We start from the raw sequence: 12067 nt of genomic DNA, 5'->3' as shown, positions 1-12067 counted from the left end.
TGAACGCACCATGAGTTAGCAGCCCCCGCCCTTGTCAGGCATCAATTGGTCCTCGTGCTACGTCACCACATTCACGCGCATCCCTTGGCTGCACACACAGCCCTTCATGCCGTTCTCTCTCCTCATTGGATAACACTTGTATCCCACAAGGAAAATTTTCTCCTCGGGTTACAGCAGAGCAGAGTGACGGAGAGACTCGTGTTTAGGCTGAAATACTTCATGTAAGTGATTGCTGACGGAAAATAGGACTATTTAGGACTTATATTAACAAAACATTCCACTGATATCTGCTTTAAAATGGTCATACTGATGTTTTATTAGGTTCAATCCTACAATCCATGCTATATCCACTACAGACAGCCAGTTTTAATACATAGAGTGCATTCAAAATGTGTCCTGCTACAGTGTATGTAATACAAAAGAAAGTGTTTTACATTCCAAAACACAAAACTTTCTATTGCATCATCTTCTACCTTTTTTTTTTATTTCTTTGACAGAAAAATGTCCTCATGTTTTGTTTTGTGTAGATTGACTTTACACCTGAATCATAATTTTTATGAATAATAGATTTGTATCTTATGTGTGCTTCTGTTTGTCACCAGATTGATGTTAAGAAAAGACAGCACATGTTTAATACACCAGAGTAAAAAGTTTATTGTTGGAAAAAAATAACACTCAACAGTTCATCCCTCTCCCTGCATCAGTAATAACCTCACCACCACAAAGTAATACTCATCCTTTTACTCTCTGTTGCCTTATACTGAGCTTCGTATTCATTGGTTCAAATAACAACTAGGATCCCAGGGAGAGTTTTATCTTGCAGCAGTGACTTCAGAAAAAACTTGACTACAACACTGTTTCCTTGATTGATATGTGTTTACTCTTCAGCTACTCCATTGGCTGTGACATCTGTCACTCCATTTACTCCTCCATTAACTGCTTTTGAAACAACAACATCTGCCCAGGTCCCTTTGCTCTTAAGGACTGATGGGCTCACAGCGATGTCCCCTGCTCCATTTATTTCACCATCTTTCTCATCTGACTTCATCTCCTCGCTTGTTGCATCAGATTTCATCTCCCCGTTAGCTGCGCTGCTCTTTACTCCATTTTGTGCACTGATCTCAGTTTCATCTCCTGCAGCCTTGACTTCTGACTCCCCATTCGCTATCTTGACCTCACTGTCCTCACTGTCTCCGCCTGCATCTGTTTTCTCCTCATGCTGGTTTTGTTCAGCTGCCTCCACATCTGGACCGTTAGCTGAAACTGCGGCAGCGCTCTCCACTGACGCCTCGTCCGCCAGTTGCTCCTGTTCGCTCTCACTGTTATTCTTTACTGCAGGGCTTCCTCCGTCTTCAGCTTCCTTCCCGCATCCTGTTTCTTGACCAGAGCCTTTCTCCCCCTCGTTCGCAGTATCATAAGGTAGTTTGAGTCCCAGTTCTCTTGCTGCTGCTATCTTTCGTTCCAGGTGTTTCTGCTTATACTCCTGGAGCCTGTCACTGTGAAAACACAATAAATTCATGAGAGTTTTCCTGATTAGCAAAAATAATGAAAAAAAGCACTAGAGCAGGTGGGGCAGTTATGTATTCAGCATTTACTTGTTTGGTTCATTTTTACAGAGGAGAATAGAAAATAGATATCAAGCAGGAACAAAGAAAGTGTATTTTTAAAAAGCTAAACAGATTAACACTGACTGCTTTTGCTTATCACAAATATACTGTATTTTCTTTTTGTTAGCTGATAAGTAACAATGCATTAATATAGACTTGCCAAAATAAGTTTAAAAAACAACACGTTCATTTTTTTATCTTGTCTTTCAGAGACACATAACAAGAAAATTAGTTTATATAATATGTTTTAATCACTCATCGTGTCAGTATTGGGTTTTTTAAGAATAAAATCTAATATTTATAAAGTCAACATTTCAGCATTTCAACACACTTTAGGCATTATATGATACATATCTGTGACATTTACCTTTTTGTGATCCTCCTGATTCCTGTCACTAGCACCATTTGCTCCAAAGTGGTGTCAGTTGAGGGAGTCAGACACTAAACAAATAGAGGACAATAAGCTTAAGAGACATGTTTCCAATATTCTAAAGATTATCTCAGAGACAACCTGAGCTCCTCCACATACCTCCACTGTTTGCTCTGTGCAGTCAGGTCCCGCCTGTCTGAGCGAGCGCTCCACCTGCACCGCCTGCTTGGTTATGGTGCACAGAAACTCTTTGCTGCAGCGTGTCTGTGGGTGATCCTCTCCAAACTGAGAAAGAAAATAACTATAAGATAGCACACCCCCATACACACACACATACACCAACCAATCCACTTAACATGTTCTCTCAAATAAAGAAACACTGACCAGGGCAGTAAAGGCAGCAAGAGCTTCTTTCTCATGGGTCATAGCACCTCGGTAGTCACCCTTAGTGCACATCCACTGGGCCAACAGGTGCTGACTGCATAGACAAAAAAAAAAACATAATGTTGGAAAACAAAACAAAAACCTCTTTAGGAAATATCAGCGCAAGCTATAAGTGATAACTTACCTGAGAGCAGTATGCAAGTCTGAGGGCCCGAAGAAGGAAGTGTTAAGTCTCAGGGCATTCTTTAGGAACTTCCCAGTCTGCTCTCCTGTCAGCACCAACCCAAGGCAGCTCTGTGGGGAAACAGTGAGAGGAGTGTCATCTTTTTTAAGTGGGTGTTGTCTACTTGTTTCTTGTTATATCTCAAAGGGAAATGTGTTTGCTTTAGGTTCAAGTGGATAGCAAAAAGTGTCTATTTTTAAAGTGTTGCGACCTACATCCAGTGTTGCGATATAGGGATGGTCCTCTCCATGGACTGTCAGCAGCATTAGTCGAGCTCTGAGGAAACACTTCTGAGCCAGGGCAGTCTCCCCTCCAGCCAACACATACACAGCCAAGAAGGTCTACATAATACATAACAATGATAGGACAATGATTACAATGCAATCACAGGATACAGTACATACTCTGTGACACAAAGGTTAACTCTACTCACATATTGCTGGATAGTGTTTGGATGGTCAAAGCCAAGCACCCGCTCACTGATGACCACTGCTCTCAGCTGGATACTGCGAGCCTGAGAAACAGAGGGAGTCACAGTGATGAGTGGAAATGAAATGGTTGACTTTGCATATACAAATAACATGAAAAACCATTTGATGCATCTATTCAACTATATCAACTATTTGTGTTAGAGCACACATACAAAATAGCAGTGCTGAGAGAGTTAAAGGTCTCATAACGTATAGAGTGTGATTTATCTGTCTCTTTTTATGATAAAGCAGGTCTAAAGCTCTACATTAATACTCTTAAAACAAGCTGCCAGGGCTGTGTAAATTTGTGATGTCACAACTGTACAGTCACGGCCCTCAGCTATGCCTCATGGCTGGCTCATGTGGACCCATCCAACCTTGTAGGATTTGGTTTCACTCAGAGTTTATCTGAAACCTGCTAAATTCTTATCCTCTCTTCTGATTGGCTCACAGACCTTTTGTCACTAGAGCTCCAGAGAGTCATGAGAGGAGTTGCGAATCTACATTGAGACTGTTTTTCCCTCTTAAAACCACAAATAAATCCTCATATGGATCAACATTTCAAATAACAGACAAGAAAAGTGTAAAATATTGACTTCAACTGTCAAAAGTAAAAGTACTCATGAGGAAGAATGTCCTCTTTTTATATCATCTGTTATTTTATTCAACTGATTTATTGATGTATTGACAAGTAAATAGCACTTTGATTTTACTTATATGTAGCTAACAAATTTAAGTGTATCTTTATGCAATACTGGTCATCACTGCATCATATTTCTTTTACACAAGTAAAATACCTTCAACAGTAACTGTAGAGTAAAGAAGTAAATATACTATGTTTTTTACCAATAGCATAGCTGTGAAGTAATGTGGAGCAGCAAGCCTACCTCCGCTGTCTTTCCCTGCAGGTAAGCCACTCTGGCCAGCAGGCTGTGGCAAAAACAGGCCTCAGGGTGCAGGTCGTCACACACCCTACCAAACAAGTAGGCTGCATCTTTCAGCTGCTCATGGGCCTGATCCAGCAGACCTGCAGTAGGATAATACACAATAATATTTAATTGGACTTAATTTAACAAAAATAAACATTGACATCAAGATTATAGTCCAGTTTAATTGACTCACCTTTCTGGATGGAGATTTGTGCAGCGCGGAACTGTTTTGAAGCGTCCACGGTCGGCATGTTAACGTGCTTGACAACAGGGAGGATGTTGAGGATGTCGTCTGGACCAATGGGAGCTTTGTTTTGGTTGTCGAGCAGGTAGTCCCTCAGCCTCAACTGGTGTGGACATAGAAATATTAAACATATTTTTCTCTCCTATTAGCCTATACAGTAGCCTATCTCTTCTCCAGTTTTTACCTGGCAGCTATATAAAAAAATTACTATTTGAAAGGTTTATAACAAACTGAATCCACATTTCATTCGTCTGTTACCTGCACTCCAGTCTTCAAACAGAACTCTCTGAGCAGAGACACCTTCTGGAGGCCGTAGTGCTCTACGAGGTGGTTCGGACCGGAGCTGTCACAGAGAAAAATGACAGTTGTTGTAAAACTAACACTAATCCTTTGTACAAACAAACACGAGGGGAGAACAAACAAAGGCTTGGTCCTTACCCGAGGCTGTCAGAGATGTTGTACGTCTCAGCAGCGTCCTGGCAGACCAGGTTCCACAGCTCAGACCCGGTGAGAGTGCTCCAGGGCGTGCTTTCAGAGGCCCCAGCTCCTCGGCCACGCCGCCTTGACTTCTTCTTCATCTCCTCCCCAACAGGAGCGGGCGTGAAGTGGGGAACCAATAGGCAGCAGAGGAAGTGACTGACAGCCGCGGAGAGACTAGGCACATCCACACCCTGTAAAGACACGACCAGAAGCTGCAGTTCATTCTTTCTAGAGCACGTGGACTCGCACCTGCTGCTATTTCACCTCTCCACTTTGAGTTGTGCGAACGTAGTAATGCTCCTGCCAGAATATTTGGAAGTACCTGAAGGAAACTGTTGAACACTCTTCTCGTGGAGCGGATAAAAATGTCGCCTAGGACCGTTCTCTGTTGAACACAGAAAGAAGGAAAAATAGGAAGCACAGTTAGCAGAGTGGTTATATAACTAAGACTAGTTTAATGTTGGCTATTTTGTACATAAAACACACCATTATATGCCTCAGATGCTCCTTGTGTTCTGATTGGCTAATAGCCTTGAGCACATGGCCCAGATACCGGAGGTTGATGCCTTGCTGGTGAAGTGCCAGCTTTAGAGAAGCTCCATCCATTGGTGGCTCATAGCAATGTTGGCAATAATCCACCTGCATACATGTACATACATGTGGTAAACATGTTGAATTTTCACACACGATGTGTCTATTAAAGCATTTTATCTGTGGTCAACTTACGAAGGCCGGTATCTGGTGTGTGACGATGAAAGCTGCAGCTTCCCTCAGTAACCTCTCCTGCAGGTTTGTGGCCGCACTCTCGGCAGGAGGGAAGGATACCCCTAAACACAGTGCACAAGAAGCATGTGATGTTATGTCATGGCAAATTATGTGACTGTATGTGTGTGTGTGTATATGAGTGTTTGTGGTATCTCTGTATACCTGGACAAAAGACGTTGGGGTTAAAGCGCATCTCGAAGATGATGTCACTAACAGAGCCGATCTCTTTACAAGCAGCTCGCACTGCATTAGTGGCTCGAGAGTCACCTGGAGGGATAAAAACATTTTAAGGACAGAAGGGCCAAAGTTCTGTAGTAGTGTATAATATATTATTAAGTATTAACTATAAGTTTGGTTGCCATTGGGTTAGATCTTCTTCTTAGTAAGCATTTCTTACAAGCTGTTGCGCATTCCTCAAAGCCTCCGTTCTCGTCCAAGGTCTCCTTGACACACTGAGTGAACTGACAGTGTCTAATAGAAGCAAAAAATAAAACGTTAACTTTTTCAGAAAAACCTTTGAAAGTGGAGATTAAAAGCTTAATTTTATGTAAGACTCACTTGTGCTGGATGAAAGCCTGAACCAGCTCTGGTCTCAGTCTACAGAGGCTGTGAGGAAATGTCTTTGGAAGCCCAGAGTCTGTGTTATAACTCTCTGGCCAGCCGTCTTTTACACAACCCTTCTTCTCCTCTCCCTCTTCACAGTTTTCTGTCTTTTGCTCTTCTCCAGTGATTGTCTGACTTTCTGTCTCTGCTTCTGGGCAGAAGTTGGCATCAGCTGGGAAGGTCCTAAACACATCAAGTATGTAGAACCTCCCATCAGCTCCCAGCAGTCCCTGAGCATCCACTGAAGTGAACAGCGGGACCTTGTGATTTTCGCGCATCACAACAACGTGTCTCTGGAGTGAGAGAGATTTGGCAGAACTAGCCAGGAGTGCTAGTAGCTTTCTGCGTTCAGGGGACTCTTGGGGTCCTGCATTTACCCCGTACATCAAGCCTCTGAAAACCAGAATGAGAAAGATGTTAGCGGAAAAAGCTGGAAAAAAAAGTAAAACACAGTTTGTTGTTTGGTCCACAGGGTGTACCTCGCAGCAGGAGCAGTTTCCTGGTCCTGCTCCGTGCCCTCCAGCCCAGGGGCCAAGCCCTGCGCAGACAGACGTACACCTCTGTAGTCTACAACGGCTGTGGGTAGTGTGTGCAGCCCCTCCATCCCCTCCAGGTCACTGTAGGCTTGTACTCCTTTCAGCTCCAACCTCTGAGCTGCCCTGCAAGAAGAGGATGAGGAAACAATTAAATAATCCACACCATTATCACAAAAATTTTGTATAGCTAGTCCTCTTATTGGACGCTTCACTTAACCCGCACATAAATATAACTGAGAGCAAATTACTTCAGGTGTTTAATTTTATATATAATTTGTTTATTGTGGTCTGTTCTTACCTGCGACCCCTTTCCCCACCAAACACTGCACTTGCTGCCCCCTGGTTCATGTACAGGCCACCCCACAGGAAAGCTGGGTCCTCTGGGTTTCCATTTACTGGCTCCACAAAGCCATCTACAACAGTCTCTGCCCCCTGCATGACGGCCCTCACAAACGCACTGTTTACCTGAAAGGAAGAAGAAGGTAAGAGCAAAGGTGAGAAGAGGAGAAAGCGAACAAATAAAACACATGAAAGAAAACTGTTGCTCTCGTTGCCCTGAGCCATCCTGATGCTGTTTTGAGCTGGATCCCAGCTTTCACGGTTACCTGGAGCATTGCCCTGTCTCTCTGCAGCCTCTCCTCCAGACTGCCTTGTGGAAGACCTCTGGCTGCTTGCAACTCCTCATTCCAATCTGGGGCCTGCACGAGAACCACAAACAATTACACACGTAGTTACTACACTCAGTATCGCTTCCAGCAGCAAACTACAACGAAGACCCACACACATTTTATTTTAGCTATCTTTTATAATCACTCCGTGACAGGTCAAGTCAGTGAACACAATTTAATTCAGCTCTTTTCGCAGGATGTGTGGAACTCAGAGACCGTCACATTCACACCCGTCCCTGTGCAAACAATGGCAGATGGGAAAATGCTTCACACTAAAGGCTGCCAACTTAAATGTTACATTTATGTATATTAAATAATAAAATACTGCAACTCATACAGTAATAAGAATGCTATTGCACCACTTAATATACAACACAAATAAATATAGCATGTTTATAACCAGAAAAAATTCCTCACAGTGCCACTCCTGCTGATCAAGAGTTACATATTGTACAGACAGAGCTGATCAGACAGAAATATGATCATCTCTGAACGCTGAGGAAGTTGCTGACCTGTCTTGCTGCCTGTTCATCCATTCCCAGTCTGCTGAAGGTGTTTTTGTGAGTGCGGGAGGCGCAGGTTGGCCCGAGCCAGCTCAGTGTGTGGTAAGGAGTGGGCATCACCTCAACTGGTGGTAACTGAGTCCTGAGGGGAGAAAGATATCAAGCTGCATTACTCAAAATCCCTTTCACTGACAGTCATTTTTTTGTGTTGTTTTGGTCTACAAGTATTACATTTGGCACATACAGTACATTTATTCAAACCCCACTGTTAGTGTCTGAGCCTCCTTTAGGCACATGCAATAGCTTTACCTGTTTTTGAGTGTAGTGAAAGTTTGTTTGAAGGCAGGGCTGATGTGACAGAGCAGTTCGGTGAAACAGTGACAAACTGGAGAGGACTGAGCAGGACGAGGATCAAACACATCTTCTGTAGACCTGAGAGGAAGAATTGAATTAATCATCAAACAGAAACAGATATGAAGTTGTGTTGTTTATACGGGATTGCCAAGTCAAGTTATTGACTTTAAAGAGTTGTGATTTTCTTTACCTGTTGAGGAAGAAACCTTTTGGACAAGATGTGATGTCAAATCGTCGTCCCTCCATCGTCACCACAGAGATGTACAGGAAGTCCCCCTGCAGCTTCCTGTGTCCTGGAGGTGGGTTCCAGCAGCTGAGAGACAGGTCCCTCAGGTAAGTCGGGGCCTGACGAAACAAATATATACGGTCAGAGACAGTCATTGTGTGTTTGGGTGTGTGTCTGGGTGAACTAGCCTAAGTGTTTAAAAGATTGCAGGTATTTACAGTGCGTACCTCTGGCTGGGAGCTGTGTGGTAACAGAGCCATGAGCGGTCTTTCTGAGGAACCAGGGAGGAGGTACTCAGGAGGAGCTCCGTCCTGGTTGGCCGATTCTGTTTTTGTGTTGCTTAGAGAGCGTTTCAGGCCCTTTCCATTTGGTAAGCTGGAGTCTGCACAAAAAAAGATTGCACTTGAAGTTACATGCAACTTTGGAGCTTTGTATTTTCCTCTTGCGTAGATGCAAAGTGTGTGTGTGTGTGTGTGTGTGTGTGCGTGTGTGTGTGTGTGTGTGTGTGTGTGTGTGTACCTGACGTCTGTGAATGTGTGAGTGTCTCCAGTACGCTTGGTGAGCGCCCTTCTCTCAGCGCATCCTGAGGTCCAGATGCTCTCAGCAGCTCCAGGACACGGGCCAGATGGAGCCTGGCTGAGTTGGCAGTGTAGGGCTCTGGAAAGTAATATACTGGTTCATTTAGACAGACCCTCTTTACAATGGTGCTTTTTTTTCAAAACACAAATCTATCAGGGTGCGTAGCCTACTATAGGTGTGAACAACGTAGCCACAGACGAAGCAGCTTCAGTGTTTCAACAGCCAGGAGGTGAGAAACTAATTGGTTGGCACACACAGATGTAATCTCTGCAACTATAAATCTCTGCAGCCATAAACCTTGTTATGGTGTCTGAGAAAAGGTGAGTCAGCTGTTCACAATGACTTGAGAGAAACTTAAGTGTGTGCGAAGGGGAATGGTTGTGATGAAAAAACAGATAGGATTATTCTTACAGAAAGCTCTTAACTGTGAAGTACAAACACGGTACAGTGCAATTCCCACTTCAATTTAAGTGTTAATCATAAAAAGAAGAAGGTTTGTTGTTCAAGCTACTGGAAAAGTTATGGAATTGATTGGGACAAATCCCATTTGTCTTGATTTTACTTTATGGGCTAAAGGTAGACCAGAAGAGTTAACAGAAAACAAGTTTGTTACCTTCCACCAGGCGAACAATGGCTCCTGGTTTAAGGCCTTTGAGGCTTTGCAGTTCTGCCAGGGGATCCAGAGTCGCTCCAGCTAATGCCAGCGACAAGTTCGAGCGAGGACACACCTCCTCCCTCGAAAGCAGAGTCATGACTGCGTCTTGGACGAGCCAAAATCCATGGACCTAGAGAGAGGCATGGTTTAACACACCAAGGAATAACAACTTATATACCTGCCTGTTGGATTAACATTCACTACTGTACTCTGTTCATGAGTATAGTCAAAGAACACAAGGTATTTCAAGCATCACATTGAGACTCCAGTTTTGTACATGATAAAATGATAAAAAACACAAGTAAACTGTGCACGCAAAGATACAACACCAGGTAAAGAATTGATTTGTTATAAAAACTGTACGCTCAGCTATCTCTGTTTGTTTCCACCATCTCTGATCACTTAGGAACTCTTCTTACATTCAGACAGGAAACAAATATGGATTCAGTTTTGTACCTGCAGTTCAAATGACTCTACTCCCGCTCCCTGGATCTTCACAGGAAACGATGTGTCTTCATCTTGCTTATTACCGACAGCATTCTTTCCACCAGTCATGCTGATTACATCTGTTTGAAGGGGAAGTAAGAAAAACAAAACTAGCTGAGGATAATCACAGAGCCCTCCAAAGGACAAGTAAATAATACTGTCTTCCACTCATTACATGCTGGGAACATTTCCAGCTCCACTCTGAAAGGACTACAGACAGCTGTTATAGAAAAATGGATGAGAAACTGAATGTAAGAATAAATGAATGGATGAATGAATGAAGGAAGGAACTGAGGGAGGAATTATAATTCCGATGTATTATGTTCAGATCTGTTCTTATTGCCGAATCATTTCGCATGATGACTCGTTGCACTGAGGAGTCTGTGTGTGAGAGTGCCTGAGGCCAGGAGTGAAATTATGCAAAAAGACATGTCAAAGAAAAAGAAAGTGGGGTGTGTCTTCCTTTTTTCTTTTTTCTTTTACACACACTGGCAGAACCAGAGGGAGAGCAGGACCCAGCGTGTTCCTCAACCTGCCGTGTGACTAAACCTGTTGAATTTGCCTACTCGCCCTCATGTCATTTCGGAGTGAAAAAGGTCAACCACACCCAACGGTGGTATGTTTAGAGAGCAGAATTTTACAGCGTGTAAACTAACAAACCAATAACTTGGCACCTGCATGGATGCTTGCACATTACATGTAGATAACAACAGCGCAGAGAAGTTACTCAGGTCTCATCTCTCAAGGCTGTAGTTCATTCCACAGTAAATCTCCTGTTTCTGCTGTCAATCTGGGACCACTTTACCACTGGAGAGCACCCAAAACATAGCTTCTGTGTTTGTGATTGGCTGGAGGAAGGTCCCTCCTCGCTGTGAGTTCAGAGCCAGTAGCCTCTTTTCTGTGGGAGCTACTGCCTTAGCTACTACCACACAGTCCATGTACAGTATCTATCTTTTGTGTGTGTGTGTGTGTGTGTGTGTGTGTGTGTGTGTGTGTGTGTGTGTGTGTGTGTGTGTGTGTGTGTGTGTGTGTGTGTGTGTGTGTGTGTGTGTGAGTGTCTGAGTGTGTTAATTCAATCACTCAGTCTTGAAGAGGAGGAGTGGCAGGTTAAAAAATGTTGAGAGGCCCACTTGAGAGCTGGTAAAAATTAAAGCAAAAGCAAAAATTAAAGCACTTAAAAGATATGTGTATGAGTTTGATCCTTGCACATGAGGTGTGCAGGAACAAATAAAAGTAGGACTGTAATAGAGTAGGAACAGTTTACCTAGAGCTATTTCAGGTATGACACTAACTCTGCGTAAGAGTTAAAAGCACTTCTCAAAGTGGTCAAAAAGTTGTTTGAAGCAGCAAATAGCACAGGCCGAGCTCAGAGCAGCAGTACAGTGCTAAATCTCCCACCCTCCTCACATTCTGCAGCGAGGGAGGCACCAGGCGAAAAAAGAAGGAAGAGGAAAGAGCAAAACAGGAGACAGAGGGGGAGAGAGAGAGGGGAGCAGAGAAGGACAACATCGCAGGAGTTTCTCACCACTTTTGGCCTGATTTCTTCCTCCTCCTCCTCTCCTAACTTTGTCCTTCATGTCTGCGTGTTGAAGTTTTTCTTTTCTTGAGCTGTCCTCTTGTGTTTTCACTTCCCTGCTCTGGAAGTTGTTCTCCCCTCAGTGTTGACTGCTGGAAGAGTGCGCAGAGTGAGGGAGAGAGTGAGTGGAAGTGCGCAGCTGGATTGCTTGTGAGCCCAGCCGAGTGAAAGTAAATGACTGTTCAGGATTGTGACTCCTGCCCCTTTCTACAAGGCAAACTCAGCTTATCTGCTCTCCCTGTGTGAAAAGGCCACACCCTCTTATTGCTCCACACAGACTCATTACTCCCTGCATGTGTCTCACTTTGTTGGACTGGGTGTGTCTATGTGTTGTAGCCCTACTCACTCTTCCTTCCCCTGCTGGCATATTTCACTCTTCACTCCCTCTTTCTCTCCACCCTGGAGGAAA

At 43.7% G+C, this 12067-nt stretch overlaps 1 protein-coding gene across 1 annotated transcript; it reads right to left on the bottom strand.

Moving 5' to 3' along the window:
* Positions 1-646: 646 nt before the first annotated feature.
* LOC310990869 (clustered mitochondria protein homolog) lies at positions 647-11850 on the bottom strand. Its single transcript, XM_083978400.1, has 28 exons — positions 11608-11850; positions 10053-10162; positions 9555-9726; positions 8882-9019; positions 8590-8744; positions 8327-8481; positions 8092-8214; positions 7792-7924; positions 7217-7309; positions 6910-7076; positions 6555-6734; positions 6031-6468; positions 5870-5943; positions 5635-5739; positions 5434-5534; positions 5194-5346; positions 5030-5092; positions 4666-4898; positions 4486-4570; positions 4177-4330; positions 3942-4081; positions 3018-3098; positions 2800-2925; positions 2546-2655; positions 2362-2455; positions 2137-2262; positions 1975-2048; positions 647-1496 (listed from the first exon to the last, which is right to left on the bottom strand). The coding sequence occupies exons 1-28, from the start codon at positions 11657-11659 to the stop codon at positions 878-880; spliced, it is 4254 nt and encodes a 1417-aa protein (XP_083834526.1). The 5' UTR covers positions 11660-11850; the 3' UTR covers positions 647-877.
* Between the last annotated feature and the right edge of the window lie 217 nt (positions 11851-12067).

The sequence above is a fragment of the Trachurus trachurus genome, assembly GCF_905171665.1.
Source record: "Trachurus trachurus genome assembly, chromosome: 9".
Lineage (NCBI taxonomy): Eukaryota > Metazoa > Chordata > Actinopteri > Carangiformes > Carangidae > Trachurus > Trachurus trachurus.
The sequence above is the reverse complement of the archived record's forward strand: the minus strand, read 5'-3'. Positions and strand labels throughout refer to the sequence as shown.